The sequence below is a fragment of the Paroedura picta genome, chromosome 17, assembly GCF_049243985.1.
Source record: "Paroedura picta isolate Pp20150507F chromosome 17, Ppicta_v3.0, whole genome shotgun sequence".
Taxonomy (NCBI): Eukaryota; Metazoa; Chordata; class Lepidosauria; order Squamata; family Gekkonidae; genus Paroedura; species Paroedura picta.
The window spans coordinates 4,330,986-4,350,681 of record NC_135385.1 but is presented as its reverse complement, the minus strand read 5'-3'; the positions used below and the strand labels follow the sequence as shown (position 1 = coordinate 4,350,681).

General features: G+C 51.6%; 1 protein-coding gene across 5 annotated transcripts in view; it reads right to left on the bottom strand.

Annotated features, from left to right (window-relative positions):
- SYT17 (synaptotagmin 17) overlaps nt 1-18,990 on the bottom strand; it is a 57,181-nt gene extending 38,191 nt beyond the window's left edge. For 2 of the 5 annotated variants that reach the window (XM_077316349.1, XM_077316350.1), the window contains exons 1-4: nt 18,718-18,988; nt 18,521-18,623; nt 5,857-5,874; nt 4,305-4,453 (exon numbers count right to left, since the gene is read on the bottom strand). In XM_077316349.1, the coding sequence (XP_077172464.1) occupies nt 4,305-4,453; nt 5,857-5,874; nt 18,521-18,623; nt 18,718-18,719 (272 nt within the window). In that variant the 5' untranslated portion in view covers nt 18,720-18,988. Of the gene's footprint in view, nt 1-4,304; nt 4,454-5,856; nt 5,875-15,486; nt 16,267-18,384; nt 18,444-18,520; nt 18,624-18,717 lie in introns of those variants that run through there. The other 3 variants (XM_077316352.1, XM_077316353.1, XM_077316351.1) reach the window with 3 other exon arrangements.
- Between the last annotated feature and the right edge of the window lie 706 nt (nt 18,991-19,696).

Sequence of the window (19,696 nt, the reverse complement as noted above, 5' to 3'; positions counted from 1 at the left end):
TTCGACTAATTAGGAACGCCATGAAGAAGGAGCTGAACTCTGATTTATGTCTCAGAGCACGAAACGTTTATTTTTGACTGCCTGTGTTGGACATTTCATAACATGCCAAGCTGATAAATCCCCTGATCTCTGGGCTTCCCCCCCCTCCCTTCTTCCCAACAAGGATAGAAAGTAAATATTAGAGCCGAAATGACAGGAAGGTGTTGGAGCCATGTGTGTTATGTCAGCATAATTAGATTTGCCAGTGCAAGACTCAGCTTTGCGTGACATTTTTTTTAAGGGCGAAATATCACTCTACTGACATCAGATGATGCGGATGAAATTCAGAGCCAAATCACACGTTATTTTCAGAACCAGGGCCTCCAGATGTCCATGGACTACAATTCCCATGGCAAATCTAGACAGCATCCTAAAGAAGCAGAGACATCACCCTGCCAACAAAAGTGCGTCTAGTCAAGGCTATGGTCTTCCCAGTTGCAATGTGTGGCTGCGAAAGTTGGATCATAAGGAAGGCCGAGCGTCAAAGAATTGAGGCTTTTGAACTCTGGTGCTGGAGAAGACTCTTGCGAGTCCCTTGGACTGCAAGGCGAACAAACCGGTCAGTCCTAGAGGAGATCAGCCCTGCCTGCTCCTTAGAAGGCCAGATCCTGAAGATGAAACTCAAATACTTTGGCCACCTCATGAGAAGGAAGGACTCCCTGGAGGAGAGCCTAATGCTGGGAGCGATCGAGGGCAAAAGAAGAAGGGGATGAGAGAGAATGAGGTGGCTGGATGGAGTTCCTGAAGCAGTCGGTGCAAACTTAAATGGACTCCGGGGAATGGTAGAAGACAGGAAGGCCTGGAGGATCATTGTCCATGGGGTCACGATGGGTCGGACATGACTTCGCACCTAACAACAACAACTGTCAGGTGACTATCATGCCTCTGCTTAAAAGCTTCCCAAGAAGGAGAACCCAGCACCACCTTCTGAGGAAGCCTGTTCCACTGAGGAACCGCTCTAACTGTCAGGAACGTCTTCCGGATGGTTAGCCAAAAATTCTTTTGAATTAATTTCAACCCACTGGTTCTGGTCCGACTCTTTGAGGCTACAGAAAACATCTCTGCTCCATCTTTTACATGACAGCCCTTCAAGTATTTGAAGATGGTTATCATATCACCTCTTAGTCGTCTTCTCTCCAGGCTAAACAGACCAAGCTCTCTCAACCTTTCCCTGTAGCCCTCCTCTAGACATGCACCAGCTTCTCTACATCTTTCTTCAATTGTGGTGCCCAAAACTGAACACAGGACTCCAAGACAGGTCTTAACAGAGTGAAGTGGTAACATTACCTCACGTGATCTGGACACTATAGTTCTTTTAATACAACCAAAAATCCTGTTTGCCTTTTTTAGCTACCAAATCCCACTGCTGATTTATGTTCAGTGTCTGGTCTACTAAGACCTCCAAGATCCTTTTCAGACATACTACTGCCAAGACAAATAAAGCAGTGGTCTTTTTTATCACCGGGGACCACTCACCGGGGACCACTCAACGCCTTTTACTGAGGCCCAGTGGGGGGGGGGGGTAGTTTACTCCTCTACTCTCAACCACTGCCCTAGCACTCTCTGATCGCTATGGTGATGTTTAAACATCCCTTCACAATAAGATACAGACACGCCACAACAATGAGGTGTGTTGTAAAGGGCTGGGGGGGGGATGAAGTAAAGGGCCGGGGGGGGGGGAAGGCCCACCTCCAATTAGTCGACGAACCACATGTGGTCCCCAGTTGGGGATCGCTAAAATAAAGAACTTTACATTTATCACTACTAAAATTCATTTTATTCATTTTAGCCAAGTTTTGTCTTCTGGTGTGTTTGCTACCCATCCCAGTTTAGTGTCATCTGCAAATTTAAAAAGGACCCCCTCTGTTCCTTCATCCAAAACATTTATAAATATGTTACACAACACAGGGCCCAGGACAGATCCCTGAGGCACTCCACTCATCGCTCCTCTCCAAGAAGAAGATGAACCATTTACAAGCACCCTTTGGGTGCAACCTGTCAACCAGCATTTTACCAACTTGTCAATAAGAATATAATGAGGAACTTTATCAAAAGCCTCAAGGAAATCAAGGCAAAATATGTCCACAGCATTCCCCTGATCTAACAAGGTCAGAAAAAAAAAGATAAGGTTAGTCTGACATGACATGTTCTTGAGAAAGCCATGCTGACTCTTAGTAATTACAGCCATCTGCTCTAGCTGCTCAAGGACTTGCTGTTTGATGAGGCAACCAGTTTGGGTTGGGCTCTCTCAAGATTATGAAGGCGCTCACAGGCTCAAAAGCACTGGGGACCCCAGGTCTACCTTGATGAACATTTATGAAATTGCTCTTCCTAGTTTTTCCACCCCATTTTGCAGAAAACTATGCCTCAGGTGGCCCTGGGGGGGCAGAGGACTTTGGGGCACTGATGTCAGACCTGTGCTGATGTGGCTGTTGGCCAAGGTAGCGGCCCTACAACACCATCCTCCAGCTGGGCTACGCTTTTGGTCTTCCTGGGCCGCTGGGGGGGGGGAGGAAAGGTAGCAATGGGCATTCTGTTAAAAACAAGAGCAGACCTATTCACTTAAATATAAAAGGTAAAGGGTAAAGGTATCCCTTGTGCAAGCACCGAGTCATGATTGACCCTTGGGGTGACGCTCTCCAGCGTTTTCATGGCAGACTCAATACGGGGTGGTTTGCCAGTGCCAGTTTGGTGTAGGAGTGCGGACTTCTAATCTGGCATGCTGGGTTCGATTCCCCACTCCCCCACATGCAACCAGCTGGGTGACCTTGGGCTCGCCACGGCACTGATAAAACTGTTCTGACCAGGCAGTGATATCAGGGCTCTCTCAGCCTCACCCACCCCACAGGGTGTCTGTTGTGGGGAGAGGAATGGGAAGGCGACTGTAAGCCGCTTTGAGCCTCCTTCGGGTAGGGAAAAGCGGCATATAAGAACCAACTCTTCTTCTTCTTCTTCTTCTTCTTCTTCCCCAGTCATTACCGTTTACCCCCCAGCAGCAAGCTGGGTCCTCATTTTACCGACCTCGGAAGGATGGAAGGCTGAGTCAACCTTGAGCTGGCTGCTGGGATCGAACTCCCAACCTCACGGTCAGAGCTTTCAGACTGCATGTCTGCTGCCTTACCACCCTGCGCCACAAGAAGCTCATTCACATAAGTGTATGGCCCATTAAACAAACACCTGAAGCTTCCCCATAAAGAGTCACTCCCTTTGACTATCAGGCAATACCAACTCTGATTGGGTCTCCAAGGCAGAGGTCCCTTAGGCAGAGGTCTTCCACATCACCTGCTGCCACATTCTTTAATGGAAGATGCCAAGCAGATGCTCTACCAATCAGCACAGGAAGAGCCCAAAACACTGTAATCACAACTGTGGCTACATTTTCACTGATCTGTGCTGCTGCCTTGGAAGGAAAATAATCTAATAAACTCAGGCCCTGTTTGCCAGTGTTCCTGTTGCCTCCACTACGTCAGCCCCAGGACAATGGACCCCTTGGCTTTAAAAAGGGGGCCTGCTTCCATATGGAGGAGTTGTCCATCAATGGCTACTAGCCATGGTGACTAAATGTAACCTCCAACTGCAGAGACCTAGGAGGCAAGATCAGGGGACCTCCTTTTGGCTGATCCTCCAGGGCAGTGGTCCGCAACCTTTGTTAGGCTGTGGACTGCTGCGCCGGGGTGCGGGGAGAGGGCGACCCGGGGCCCCGCGCGTGCACTGCAGCCCCGGCGCAAACGCGCATGCGTGGACTTGCCGTGCGTGCGTGTTTGCGCCCCCGGACGCAAACGCGCATGTGCGGCAAATCTGCACGTGCGCGTTTGCGCCGCCGGCATGCTGGCAGACGGTGCTCCCTCTCCCCGCCCCTCCAGGCCGCAAGGAAATCAGCCGCCAAAGCGGCCAATCAGCTTGCGGCCCGGCAAGCTTCTCTTCCCGCCCCCTCCCGAAGCAAGAGGCTCGCCGGGCCGCAAGCTGATTGGTCGCTTTGGCGGCTGATTTGCTCGCAGCCTGGTGAGCTTCTCGCTGTGGGGGGGGGGGCGGGAAGAGGGAGCCGCGGCCCGGCGCCGAGGCCTTTGAGGCCCGGCACCAGGCCGCGGCCCAGGGGTTGGGAACCACTGCTCCAGGGAACTGGTTGGACACAGTGTGAAACAGGAAGCAGGACTGGGTGGTAGAATCCAGCGGGGCTCTTCTGATGTTCACACCTGAAGGCAGGAAGGCAACATGAAACAGCCAGGAGTAACTGGGGGGGGGGGGGAGAGACATCCAAAACTTACAGCCAAGGAGGCGTCTGGGCTGGAAAAGGACCCAGGATTTCCACTTCATCTTCGCTTGACTGGCAGCAGCTACAGTCGTAACACTTCTGACAGCAGTTCCTGCAAGTCCATCTGCACAGCAAGAGATCTGAGATTCTAGACAACAGGCCCTGAGGCCATTGGGAATCAGAAAAGGCACAATTAGAACTCATGGTTAAAAAAGAAAAAAGTCCACAGTGGTCTTATGTCTCCGGCTGCTAGACTGAGTGATTTATTTTGGCTTGCCTGTGCTTTGTGTCTACTCATTCCTGCTGTAGAAGTAGGTCTAGTACTCAGTTAATTCCACGGATACCTACTGGCACATCTCAGCTACAGAGCTGCCAAGAGAGGTGAGCTAGGCACACGTATTCTCAAGCCCGTGGGCGCTGAGTGAGGTACCAACAGGGCACAGCAGAGGCATACTGGCTTTAATCAAGGATCTGTACCGGTGTGTTTTGACCATCAAAATAATTTCTGCTGGACTCTGCGGGACTTGCACCGATAAAAGCTGGATAGGATGCAGTGAGCAGGCACCTGTGGTAAGCTGAAGCAGAAAAGCTGGCAGGATTTAACTCAGCGCAAGGCGACAGTCTGCAAGTGTGCAGGTAACCTTTGAAACATGAGGACTAGTAACTTTTTTGTTTTAAACAGAAGTGAAGTTCTCAGGGAATCCAGGTACAAAACACCAGAGGTTGCAGGATATTATACCCACCTGTGCAGATTCATTTTTAAGTGGATGTATCTGCTTTAGGATGCTCTGGGCTGATCCTGCGTTGAGCAGGGGGTTGGACTAGATGGCCTGTATGGCCCCTTCCAACTCTATGATTCTAGGATTCTATGATTCTATGATTCTATGATCCTGCGTTGAGCAGGGGGTTGGACTAGATGGCCTGTATGGCCCCTTCCAACTCTATGGTTCTATGATTCTATGATCCTGCGTTGAGCAGGGGGTTGGACTAGATGGCCTGTGTGGCCCCTTCCAACTCTATGGTTCTATGATTCTATGATCCTGCGTTGAGCAGGGGGTTGGATTAGATGGCCTGTATGGCCCCTTCCAACTCTATGGTTCTATGATTCTATGATCCTGCGTTGAGCAGGGGGTTGGATTAGATGGCCTGTATGGCCCCTTCCAACTCTATGGTTCTATGATTCTATGATCCTGCGTTGAGCAGGGGGTTGGACTAGATGGCCTGTGTGGCCCCTTCCAACTCTATGGTTCTATGATTCTATGATCCTGCGTTGAGCAGGGGGTTGGATTAGATGGCCTGTATGGCCCCTTCCAACTCTAGGATTCTGTGATTCTATCTTTTGAATATTCATTTTGAAGCATGTGCATTATATTTTAAGCTATCTTGTCTTTCATGGGCACAATCTCCGAAGCGCGTGCTGAAAACACACAGAAACGAAAAGGAAACCACCCAGCAAAGACACCGACAAAACCCCCAATGTACCCTAGAAAGAGAAGCAGTCTAAATTGCACGACCGGCTCCCCGCACACGGGGAGCGGCAGGGATGAATCATCAGATTAACTCACCTCATTTATTGGTTCCAGCTATCCTTTGAGATATCCACGCCGCAGCAAAGGGAAGAAAACGAAAGAGACAAGACCACTTTAGCAATGCTCTCTGGTGACCCCTGAACACCTGCCTTTCACGCACACAGCAAGGCGCCCTGCTCTGATTGTCCTACATCTCTGAAGGAAAAAAACAGAAGGGATTGGTGTTTGGGGGGGGGAGAGGTTTCGGCTGGTTTCATTTGTTCATGTTCCTCAACGGGCTGCCGCCGCATCGCCTCACCTCACGCACACAGCGTCACCGGCCTTCTGTTGAGTGCCCTGCTCTCCGTCTGCAAAACTCACTGAGACGGAGTACCTTTGAGGCTTCGCCTGGATGCAGATGAGCGCACTGAAATGAGCACCGCTTTCGGCCACCTGAATAGAGGTCGGCCTACAAAACTGAAGAAGTTTCACAGCGAAACTAGCGATGCCCTGACGATAGTGAAGATTCTGAAGACAAGAACTTCGCTTTATGCCTAATGCAGGGGTAGTCCAACTGCGGCCCTCCAGATGTCCATGGACTACGATTCCCATGAGCCCCTGCCAGCGAACGCTGGCAGGGGCTCATGGGAATTGTAGTCCATGGACTTCTGGAGGGCCACAGTTGGACCACCCTTGGCCTAATGTTTACCTCTAGTAGGAAGATTCTGGAAAGATTTATTGAGCCACGTGGTTTTTAAACCTGCCTCCGGTGTGTATTTCCATCTTGTTATCTTTTGGGGCCTGAGGAAGGCATGCCCTCACCCCAGATCCAGACCCAGAGAGGGAGACTCTCCTTTCCCAAGATCTGGAGTTTTGGGGCTGCCTTAAAAGGAAGCCAGACCTGTCACCCAATAAACATCAGTGTTTTTCATGCACCTGTTCGGTAATGTAGCTGGTGTGAGATTTGGCTTTAATCCTTTCGTTTTTTAAAAAAATCAAGCGTCTAGCTCTCATGGCTGTTGCAAAAAGTGTGACCCACACTTCCCATGAAGGACTGAGGCCCTCTCCAAGCAAACCATGAGCTCCCTCGGGGAACAGATGCTTTTTTATTGTTTTCATGCGCCTCTGTGAGTCTTTCGTTCCATTCATTCCCCTTGAATGCAGTAGCTGATCTGTTTGTTTTTGCGCCGTTTTATGGCACAGGGACAAACACTACATTAACCATTGTGAAGATATAACGGGCAAACCTCCGCACAGTGGAATAAATGGCAAAAAAATAACCACATGGAGTAGGGTTGATTGACCCCGAAGGAAAACGAAACCCAGAGTTCAAACAAAGCATGGAACCGGGGCTTAATTCAGGGGTAGTCAAGCTGCGGCCCTCCAGATGTCCATGGACTACAATTCCCAGGAGCCCCTGCCAGCGTTCGCTGGGAATTGTAGTCCATGGACATCTGGAGGGCCGCAGTTTGACTACCCCTGGCTTAATTAAACGCTGGTCTGGGTGTTGTCCGCATGTCGCCACTCCACTCCCTCTGGCTCATCAGCGCCTGTCAGCCCCATATCTGAACCTGGATCTGAACCTGGTTTATTACACACACTTAGTCTTTTCAGAGGTTTTGTGTGCAGCCTGAGTGTGGCACACTGGCTTAATTCTGGCTTTATCCTGTTTTGCTCTTTGGCAACGTGCTTCTAGGCTAGAGTGAAGAAAATTATATTGGTATTTGCCCAGGCAAACTAGGATCTGAGTGAGAACTGAACGCCATTTTCATAAGCTAACCGGTGGTTAATCTAATCCAGGGATTCCCAACAAAGGGGTCTGTGGACCCCCAGGGTCTGCAAGGGCTCTGAAGGGGGTCCGGCTTGTCTTCTCGGCTCCTAAATCTACTTTTTGGCCTACACGAGGCAGAGTCGCCATGGGAATAGTAAAGGTGCGGGGAGGGAGCAAAAGGAGGGTTAAAGGTGGGGGTGGTGATGTCACTTCTGGGGGCGTGGCCAGCTGTCATCCCTCCCAGGGCTCCTTGAACGCTGAACAATTATTTCAGGGACGCCTCCAAGGTCAAAAGGTTGAAAGGTTCTGCCATGTGCTGCCTGAACTTCTGATATAAATCAGTGGGGCCGCCACATTTGGTGGCACCCCTCAGCCTCCGTAACACACATGTGCCATCAGGCTTGCCTCTCTGAGCTTTGGTAAGGGCGAGGATGCAAGAAGCCAAAAACAGGGTGGAAAGGAGCTGGTCAAGTCCCTTCATCACACAGAATGAAGGCTGACTGTCCCAACAGTTTTAGAGGCTTAGGAACGCACGAGAGGCAGTTCGGTATGTAGTGGTTAGGAGTGCGGACTTCTGATCTGGCGAGCCGGGTTTGATTCCCCGCTCCCCCACATGCAGCCAGCTGGGTGACGGCACTGATAAAACTGTTCTGACCGAGCAGCGATATCAGGGCTCTCTCAGCCTCACCCACCTCACAGGGTGTCTGTTGTGGGGAGAGGAAAGGGAAGGCTATTGTAAGCCACTTTGAGCCTCCTTCGGGAGAGAAAAGTGGCATATAAGTACCAACTCTTCTTCTCCTTCTTCAGTAATATCAGGGCTCTCTCAGTCTCCCCTCCCTCACAGAGTGTCTGTTGTGGGGAGAGGAAAGGGAAGGTGATTGGAAGCCACTTTGAGACTCCTTTGGGAGAGAAAAGTGGCATATAAGTACCAACTCTCCTTCTTCTTCAGTATTATCAGGGCTCTCTCAGTCTCCCCTCCCTCACAGAGTGTCTGTTGTGGGGAGAGGAAAGGGAAGGCGATTGGAAGCCGCTTTGAGACTCCTTTGGGTAGAGCAAAGTGGCATATAAGAACCAACTCTTCTTCTTCTTCAGCAATATCAGGGCTCTCTCAGCCTCACCTCCCTCCCAGGGGAGACGAAAGGGAAGGTGATTGGAAGCTGCATTGAGACTCCTTCAAGTAGAGAAAAGGGGCACATAAGAACCAACTCTTCTTCATGCGCTAAATGCATCCTCGGTCCTCATGAGCACAAGGGGTGGGAATGTGGCAAGCAAGGCTGGTGAATCGATGTCTTGAGTTCTAGCATCATTAGGGATATATTGGGAGGAAATTCAAGGGATGACTCATCACACGGCCGAGAGTCACTGCACTGATTTCGTCCCCAAACGAGGCCGGAGACCACCCGACCGACAAACAGATTGATTAAGGAAACCTTCTTGTTTCAAGTCATCTCTGCCAAGCACTGGAAGCTTTTTTCCACCTCTGGATGGCCACAAAAGGTCCCGTGATTACAGGGTGGGGGAAGGCACACAAAGCAGATGGTCGCGCATAGCTCTGTTGTGTTTTCTTTACCGAAAAGGGCACCGGTTTGCCAGCCACAAGGAACCGCTGCAAATCTGGCAGGTGGAAAACGTGCTATTTACCGAGAACTGTAAAGAGACTGGCCATTTCAACTGCAGTTCCTCCTGACATTAGATTTAGGAGTACCTGGCCTGACACTCGCTCCTCTGCTTACCTGTATTCTCAAAAAGAAATACAGACTTTCAAAGGTATAGGGCAAAACTATTACGTGGGAAACTGGGAAATAGTTCTGCTTTGGCTCCCCAGCCTTGTGTACAGATTTATTTTTCTTTAAAAAAATTAAAACTTGGGCCAAAAGAGATGCTCCAGTTTAGTGCCTCAGGAAAAGTGCAGAAGAGCCTGAAGCGGGACAGCATTCCAAAGCCACGGGGCCACCACTGAAAGGGCCCCGTCTCTGGCCAGTGGCATCTGCCTCCCTTCTGCAGCCTGGGGGACAGAGAGGAGGTTGGCCTGGGCAGTACAGGTGGCCACGGTCTTTCATGGATCCCTTGCCAAGCTTCTTAAGGTAAAGGTAAAGGTAAAGGTATCCCCTGTGCAAGCACCGAGTCATGTCTGACCCCTGGGGTGACGCCCTCCAGCGTTTTCATGGCAAACCCAAGCTTCCCAGAGGGGGGCTAAGCAACATAGCTTCACCAGGAACAGGTAATGATGGCACAAGGGAGAAAGCAACTGCCCTGCACAAGGAGGATAATGCGCTTTCAATGTGCTTTTGCAGCTGGATTTTCCTGTGCAGAGCAGGAAAATCTACTTCTAAGGTACATTGAAGGTGCATTAACCCGTGGGTGCAGAATGGGCCGATGTCTTCAAAATCTGTCAAGCCAGGAGATAAAGAGCTGCTTGGGCCCACAAAGCAGAACAAAAGGAAGCTTTCAAGCGGGATTAGACAGATTCATAGGTAGGCTGCTACCGGCCACAGTGACCACCAGTGCTAGAAGAGCCAGCTTGGTGTCGTGGTTAGGAGTGTGGACTTCTAATCTGGCATGCCGGGTTTGATTCTGCGCTCCCCCACATGCAGCCAGCTGGGTGACCTTGGCCTCGCCATGGCTCTGATAATGCTGTTCTGACCGGGCAGTGATATCAGGGCTCTCTCAGCCTCACCCACCCCACAGGGTGTCTGATGTGGGGAGAGGAAAGGGAAGGCGACTGTAAGCCACTTTGAGACTCCTTCGGGTAGAGAAAAGCGGCATATAAGAACCAACTCTTCTTCTTCTTCTTCAGTAATATCAGGGCTCTCTCAGCCTCACCCACCTCACAGGGGGTCTGTTGTGGGGAGAGGAAAGGGAAGGCGATTGTAAGCCGCTTTGAGCCTCCTTTGGGTAGAGAAAAGCAGCATAGAAGAACCAACTCTTCTTCTTCTTCAAGAAGTCAACAGCAGAGGAAGGCCGTCTTTCCCCTATTTGTGGGTCCTCTTGAGCAGGGGTAGTCAACCTGTGGTCCTCCAGATGTCCGTGGACTACAATTCCCATGAGCCCCTGCCAGCGTTTGCTGGCCTACGTGGGCCCCGGGTCTGATCCAGCAAAGTTCTTCTCACACTCTAAACCAGGGGTAGTCAAACTGCGGCCCTCCAGATGTCCATGGACTACAATTCCCATGAGCCCCCTGCCAGCATTCGCTGGCAGGGGGCTCCTGGGAATTGTAGTCCATGGACATCTGGAGGGCCGCAGTTTGACTACCCCTGCTCTAAACAAAGAAAGATCCCAGCCTATTGCAAAAGGCAGGTTTGAACGGACCGCTGCTGTTCTTACACCCCTGGGGTTTGTTGAACGCTCTTCTCTCCTTCCCGTTACGGACTTAAACAGGGCCGTTTTCTCTTGCAGCAACCAGCAGTTAAAGGAAGACGGATAATTGTTTGATTCCACTCAGTGAGATGCGAACACACAAGAATGGCCGATGGCTCTCGAGGCACCCACAGCCGTATTTTTAGAAAAACCTGCTGAAGCACAGAGCAGAGAAACTGGACGCATGAGGGCTGGCGGACTTTTGCCGTGCTGATCTGATCTGTTGATCCTCCCATTCTTTCCTACCAGCTCACAATTAGGAAATGGGCAGTAGTACCCCTCCTCACTGGACGTCAGCCTCCTCTCAGCACTCCTCCCTGTATCTCTGCATCCCACCCTCTCTTTGTCGTTCGAGTGGTTTCATATAACCCCTGTCCAATTCCTCCTACCTACCTACCTACCTAAGAGCCTCTTGTGGCGCAGAGTGGCAAGGCAGCAGACATGCAGTCTGAAAGCTCTGCCCATGAGGATGGGAGTTCAATCCCAGCAGCCGCCTCAAGGTTGACTCAGCCTTCCATCCTTCCGAGGTCGGTAAAATGAGGACCCAGCTTGCTGGGGGGGAAACGGTAATGACTGGGGGAGGCACTGGCAAACCACCCCGTATTGAGTCTGCCATGAAAACGCTGGAGGGCGTCACCCCAAGGGTCAGCCATGACTCAGTGCTTGCACAGGGGATACCTCTACCTTTACCTTTTACCTACCTACCTACCTACCATTCCTCTCTATGAGATCTCGGGCCTGTGTGCATGTAGGACCAATAAAACAGAATGCACATTAAACGACTTTTAACAATGAAGAACATAAAAGCCATTTCAATTAACAGGCAACAGCCACGTATCTTGGAAACGTGGGCAACTGCAACAACTGAGAAGGAGGAGGCAGCTTGGGGCAGTGGGGCTGCCTGGCAGGGAAAGGGTCCAGCTGCAGGAGGCCCCCCTTCCTCGGTCTTTCGCCAAAAGCCTGGCAGAAGAGCTCCGTTTTGCAGGCCCTACTGAACAATTTAAGTCCCATTGGGGCCTGATCTCATTGGGGAGCTCGTTCCACCAGGGTGGGGCCACAGCTGGAAAGGCCCTGGCTCTGGTCGAGGCCAGGTGGATTGGCTGCAGAGGACAGGACACGCAGTAATGGGTTTAAACTACAGGTACAACGATATAGGCTAGAGATCAGGAAAAAAACTTTCACAGTCAGAGTAGTTCAAACAAAGGTTGGAGACACACTTTTCTTGGATGCTTTAGGATGCTGAGGGCTGATCCTGCGTTGAGCAGGGGGTTGGACTAGATGGCCTCTATGGACCCTTCCAACTCTAGGATTCTATGATTCTATGATCCTGCGTTGAGCAGGGGGTTGGACTAGATGGCCTCTATGGACCCTTCCAACTCTAGGATTCTATGATTCTATGATCCTGCGTTGAGCAGGGGGTTGGACTAGATGGCCTCTATGGCCCCTTCCAACTCTAGGATTCTATGATTCTATGATCCTGCGTTGAGCAGGGGGTTGGACTAGATGGCCTCTATGGCCCCTTCCAACTCTATGATTCTATGATTTTTGGGGGCCAGGAATCACCAATCTGTTAGAGTGGATGGAGCGTACCACTCTTGGGGCTAGGGGGGAGTGGACACGTAGACATAATTAACAAGTCCCACTTACTGCTCCATGATGGAGTGATGGCCACTAGGCCACAATGGCATTATACCACAATATATTCCCTGCAGAGCACGGTGCTCTGCAAATACCAGCCGGGTGGTGGCCCCTGGCCCCGAAGATGTCCACCTCGGCTCCAACCTGGTGGCACGAGCTACCTGCTGAAATTTGGGCCCTGCTGGAAATGTCGAAGTTCCCCAGGGGCTGCAAGGCGGCACTCTTCCGCCAGGCCTGTGGCTGAGGCCACGACAGACAGAAATCACACGGGGCCCCCTCCCCTCCTCTCTATTTCCTCCTTCCCCTATGATGAGTTTGGTATTAGGCAGAAAGGTGGCTGGAAGAAATGGAGAAGACAAACTGCTTTTCAAATCTGTTTTGAGGATGATTGGGGTTTTTTTTTTTACTGCTGTAAACCGCCCCGAGCCCATTTGCAGAGAGAGGCGGGATAAAAATCATCAAGTTATAAATAAAAAATAAAATAAGATTAGACAAATGGATGGATCGATGGCCTAACCATAGTTATTAACCATGATGGTTAAATTAAACATGTATTATTTGGCTTCATTCACCAGGCTCCCCCTGTGTATTTCTAGATATTCAGTGTGGTGCAGTGCTTTGTGCATCAAATGAGGTCTGGGGTTCAAGTCTCTGCTTCTCATAAAGTTCTGAGGTGACCATGGGCCAATCACATTCATCCTAATCTACTTTACAAGGTTGTTGTGAGAAGAACATGGAGGGAAGGGAGAAACTTGCTGCATAGCTATGGGGCCAGTTTTTACACCCTTTTACAACCGGCCTAACCTACCTCACAGGGTTGTTGTGAAGGCACAATGGAGGGAGTGAGAAACATGTATGCCCCAAATCCTTGGAAGACGAGACATGTGATAGGAAGCTAGGGCAGATAAATGCTAAAAGGGAGTCTAGGGCTCTGTGTGTGTGTGTATGTGTGTGTGTGTGTGTGTGTGTGAGAGAGAGAGAGAGAGAGAGAGAGAGAGAGAGAGAGATCCATCTGATTGAGCTACCCTGAGTCTGGGTTATAACATCTGTCGAGTCTGAAATTTTGATCTAGCAATCTTTAAATGGGCATGACTCATGGCTGCTTGAAGGTCAGCTCCTGGCTGGAGCTTTCAGAGGCCAGGATCCATCCTGATTTGGCAAGTTAAGCCTCTGCCACAGGGTCCTGCCATGCTCAGCATGGAACCAGACGCTGCTGCTTCAAAAAAAGAAATCTTTACGTCAAGCGAGGTATATTGGATGATAGAAACACCAGTAAGCAAAAGGAAGATTGCTATGGGACTAGAGCAGGGGTAGTCAACCTGTGGTCCTCCAGAGGTTCATGGACTACAATTCCCAGGACTACTGAATTGTAGTCCATGAACCTCTGGAGGACCACAGGTTGACTACCCCTGGACGAGAGGACTTCTTTGAGATGCTGTTCAGAAAGCAGAGCAGGTAACAGGAATCTGAGTGCTGAGGCTGCAGAAGCGTCATTAACCAAGAATTCTAAGTGGTCCCGCTTTCAGTTTGGCAGATGGGCTTTCTGATCCTGGCTCGTCGTTGCTCTCTTGCCCTGAATTTAGACGTCGTTTGGCTTTTTAATTATAAAAGGTAGCTGTTAGAAGAGCAGGGCTGGCAGAGGGACTGCGAAAAAGCTACCGGAACCAGAGCTCAGAAAGCGAACACCACATCACCCAGGCTCCAGGTTGAATCCTTCCTCGGCTATGAATTTGGCGAACTTTCTCACTGCCTCCCGTTTGCAATACGACAGGGATAGCGTATTACTACCCTATAGGGCCGTTTTTTTAATAGTCAAACCATGTGTGCCAGGGGTCACGAAAACACTTCTCATTGCAGTTTGTTCTGTGCACAATTAACTTACGGAACTCCCTGCCCCAGGATGATGTGACAACCACTAGGCTGAGCCTGGCCAAAGAAGAGGATTTCATTGAATCACGGAAGAGCCCAATTGACAGGGCTTAGCCTCCATGTTCAGAGGCAGTGCACCTTGAATTGTCATGTATTGCTATTATCTGGAGAGTGGGGGACGCCTGTGGGCTTCTGGCTGGCCGGTGTAAGACGCAGGACGCGGGACTAGGTAGGCCGGCCTCCCCAATGGTCCCTCAAAAGTCACACGTGGGCCAGGTGCCTGTTCCCTGCACAGAAGCCCTCCGAAGCCAGGAGGTCAATAGCCCCACTGGTCACACATCATGGGGCAAAAATTAACCATAATACAGCCTATAAGAAGGCATCCTGCCCAGGCAAAACTATCCATCCCTTTTCTTCCGCAGGGGTAGTCAACCTGTGGTCCTCCAGATGTCCATGGACTACGATTCCCATGAGCCCCTGCCAGCTTTTGCTGGCAGGGGCTCATGGGGATTGTAGTCCACGAACTTCTGGAGGACCCCAGGTTGACTACCCCTGTAAATCTAGAGCCTTGGGTGCAAATCCTGCGCTCGCCCATGTTTTCCCCTTCTGCAAACGGGCAGGCTGGCCCCCCTAGATGCTGACAGTCACATCCCAGGTTGGGGATGTGGGGGGGGGGGCAACACCCAGCGCAGAGAATCGCCAACCCCGACTGGGAAGAGCATCAAGGCACACACACACACACGCACACACACACCCAGCCGGCACTCCTTGTGCATGCCAAACAGTTGTTTACCCCGCTTTGCAAACGGCTCCTGGGGTCTCCCTCTCCTGCCGAGATCCCCTTCCCCCCCCCCTTTTTTTTTTTGCAGCAGCGATTCCGCCCGGCCCCTTCCCCGCGGCGCCCCCCAAGCCCACCCCCCGGCGGGAGGGCGCCCCAGGTAGACCTGGCCCCCGCGAGCGAGCCACAAAGAGCCAGGTAGACCTGGCCCCCAACGGGGCTCGGGCAACTTTCTTGCCGGAGGGTCTCCCTGCCCTGCCCAGCGCAGCCCTACCTGGATGTACGCCATCTTCCCCGCCGGCGCTCACGTCCGGCTGGCGGGCTGCCTTCCTCCTCCTTCCTCCTCCTCCTCCTCCGCTGCACGGGGGGCTCCGAGGCGGGCAGGTGGGCTCGCCCCTCCCGGCCTCCCTAGGTCCGCGCCGCCTCCATCGCTCCCGGCTGCCGGCGCAACACGTGTCGGCACCGCGACGCCCGCCGCCGGCCGCCCCAACGGGAGGGCATCTCCGGCCGGGTCGCGCCGGCCGCTAGGGGGCGGTAGTGGCCGGGGAGCCGCCGCCCCCTGAGCCTGCGGGGAATGGCTCGCAAGCAAAGTGGTGGCCCAGCTGGGTCTCTTCCCAGTGGGGATTTGTAACGCCAGCCAAACTGTTCCCTGCCCTGCAGAAAGCTAATACCTCAGGGAGAAAGCTCTTCCGCAGGATGCTAGTTTTTCTCTGTGGAGGGAATGCTTGGACTGCAGCTCAGGACTCCTCTTGTCTGAACAGTCATCCCACCCAGTGGTGTTCCCTGCTCCTAGAAAGGTAGCAGGGCAAGAAGAAGGGCTAACGCTTGTGTCCCTGTTAGCAACCTGAGAGGGACTAGAAGAGGAAGAGGAAGAGTTGGTTCTTGTGTGCCGCTTTGCTCTGCCTGGGAGAGCCACCGGTATCTGGATGGGGCTGAACGACCTCGGGCAGGTAATGAACCGAAGCGTCACAGGCCCTGTAAGGAGCACCCTGCTGGATCAGAGCCGAGAGACCATTCAATCCAGCTTCGGTTTTCTGTCAACATATGGCTCCGCAAACAACAAGGACAAGAAGAGCTGGTTTTATACCCTGCTTTTCTTCAGGTAGAGTCTCAAAGCGGCTTACAATCTCCTTCCCTTTCCTCTCCCCACAACAGGCACCCTGTGAGGTGGGTGAGGCTGAGAGTGAAGAAGAAGAGTTGGTTCTTAGATGCTGCTTTTCTCTACCCAAAAGAGTCTCAAAGCGGCTTACAGTCGCCTTCCCTTTCCTCTCCCCACAACAGACACCCTGTGAGGGAGGTGAGGCTGAGGGAGCTCTGATATTACTGTAGAAGAAGGACAGTTGGTTCTTATATGTCCCTTTCATTCAGTCATCCATTCATCCATCCATTCATTCATTCATTCATTCATTCATTCATTCATTCTATTTATATACCGCCCTCCCCAAGGGCTCCGCGGTTTACAGAAAACAGGAAAAGATACATATACAGTCGCCTTCCCTTTCCTCTCCCCACAACAAACACCCTGTGGGGTGGGTGGGGCTGAGAGAGCCCTGATATCACTGCCCGGTCAGAACAGCTTTATCAGTGCTGTGTTGAGCCCAAGGTCGCCCAACTGGCTGCATGTGGGGGAGCGGGGAATCAAACTCGGCTCGCCAGATTAGAAGTCTGCACTCCTAACAACGACACCAAACCGGCTCTCCTTAACGCCAAATCATTTGTCCTTAACTCCATATTATTATTAGCTCAATGCCATTTCTCAGAGAGGCTGACTCTGTGAAGGCTCAAGGGGGTGGCAGGTGACAGTGGATGAGCGATTGGGGTGTGAGTGTCCTGCATAGTGCAGGGGGTTGGACTAGATGACCCAGGATGTCCCTTCCAACTCTGTGATTCTATGCATTCAGCACACAGTGTCCCAGGGCCACGCTTTTGGACCAAGTGACGCTGGATTCCCCAAACTCTGTAGTGCAAGTGTCCACGTGATGCTGGGGATCCGGGACCAGCAAGCCACACACCAGGGAAATGTGTGGAGCCAAAGTAGCGCTATTTCCACCTCCAGTATTATCCTCACAACAGCCCTCTGAGGTAGGATTAAGGTTGCTGAGTGATACCGGGAATTCTCCTGGAGTTACAGCTACTCTCCAGACTACAGTGCTCAGTTCCCCTGGAGGAATTTGGGAGGCTGGGCTTCAGTGCCCTGGTGGGCTCCCTCCCCTCCCCCCAGACCTCCAGGAATTTCCTTGGCTGGTGTTGGCAACCTGAAGTAGTGAGTGGGTGTGTGATATGAACCTGATCCTGATCTAGCACCCAAGAGCAAAGCAAGACACTGTTATGGCCCAGTGGCTGCTTAGTTCAAAACAAAACAGCTTTCTGGATGCTCTCCTAGCAGCAATCAGGCAGACATCTTTCCCCGTTCCAGATCCGTTTAAGTGACAATGCCGGGGCTTGAACCTGGGACCTTGTGGATGCCAGCCCTGCCCCCAAACAGGCCCAGCGGCCTCCTACCCAATGAAACTGCACCTGCATCCAGGTAAGAGTGCAGGGGCTCTCCAGTGTCCCAAGGAGAGACAGGTCCTTCCAAACACCCGGTGTGCAGGACATTTGCATTAAAAATGCCACGAACCCTGGAGCTTCTATGGCCAGGGCCAGAAACAGATTGTAAAAACATTTCAGTCTTCTACACCCACGCACAGCCTCAGCCCCAAAGACGGACCTGGTATATAGAAACGTCACCCCTTCACCAACATGCACCTCCACGCATAGCCTTGCCTCCCAGGCAGCATTGGATGCAAACAGTTCCCTGCCCCCCCCCCCCCCCCGGACAAGCATCCCTCCCCAGTCCCCCCCCCTGGCTGCAGGCAGAGTTTCTCCAGCCTGATTGCCAGAGTTTTCAGCCACCAGGAAACAACCCTAAAAACACCGGATGCACCTGTGCTTAAGGAACAGGTGAGGGGAACTACAAACCGGCACCTGGAGGAAGCCAGTTCAAGTTACATTTCTCATTAGCCGACAGCACTGTGCCTTTCATTGGCAAGCTCAGGTTATTATCCCCCCACCCCCCAACCACTACACGCACCCCAAGGCTGAATCAACAGCTCGCCACCCCCTTCTCTTCCCCCTCCCGGAAGAGCTTCCCCCCCCCCCCGGAGATATTCCGACCCACCTGAGCACATACCTGCCACATCTGAATAGCACGGGAACACCGCCTCTCCCCATCTTGCCTGCCGCTTTGCACTCCCAACCACTCCGTTGGTTTGCCCAGTGAAAAAAGCCCCCCCCAATCCCCCCCACGCCCTGCCTAATTTTCTCACCAGACTTTTCTTCCTGGCACTTGGGTGTCGCTTCAGGGTCTGCTCCTGGGATCTGCGTTGCATGCCACCCTGGCTCGCCTGAGGTCTCCACCGATCTTCCAGCCTGTCATTCAACGGCACAATTTATTTTCTTATTTCCTCTCTTGTGCTTGGCAAGTGAGTGCATCCCCCCCTCTCCCCCCCCCCCCGGCTGCTACATTTTTAGCAACTTGGGTTCCTTTCCATCGGCTTGTCTTTCCTTCAAATATTATTCTCCCCGCCTTGAGAATCCGAAGGATGTATCTGGAGGAAGCTTCCCTTGCAAGCAGAGGCACCCATCTGTCTGTCACCAGATGGAGACTTTGCCAAATAGAAACATGTAGGAGGGCCAGTGCAGAAGAGTGAGTGGGGTTTGGAGGGGCTTCCAGCAGCAGCCGCACAGGGAAATGAGCTTGTTTGCAGCAAACTCCTCTGATACACGAGCACAAAATTCACGGAACATCTTTTATCGGGACCAACCAAAGGGGCGCAAAAACAGCCCATGCTTCTGAGCTCTTAATCAAACCAGAGCCCTTAATCCAATTGGATGTTGCAAAAAGATTTCACAAGATAGAAGGGAGCAGGCAGAATTCTCAGGACATATTAAAGTAATTCAAGAATGTCTGATTTGTAAAGGCAATAAAATCAAAGTCTAGCAGCACCTTTAAGACCAACAAAGATTGATTCAAGGTGTGAGCTTTCGAGTGCAAGCACTCTGGAAGAGTGCTTGCCCTCAAAAGCTCACGCCCTGAATAAATCTTTGTTGGTCTTAAAGGTGCCACTGGACTCTGATTTTATGGTGCTACTTCAGACCCACACGGCTGCTGATTTGTAAAGAGATACATACAATAGACCCCCCCAAGCTAGTTGAGGCCATAGCTTTATGTGGGGAGATCACAGGGAATCTGCCTTCTCCTCGACTATCTTTTAAAAAAAAAACAAATTCCTAACAGCCTGCCTCTGTTGACGTCTGTTGCTGATTGCGTTTGGTCCTCAGAAAAGGTATGACACGGATCTCTTGTTTTAGGATTCAGGCCGATATGGCTGTACAACTTTTTCAAGATACTGCCAACGCAAGTACACAGTGAATACCTGGGAGAGGAAGTTGCGTCAAAGACAACCGACACGCCGGTCCCTTCCCTTGGAACAGCCGAAGCA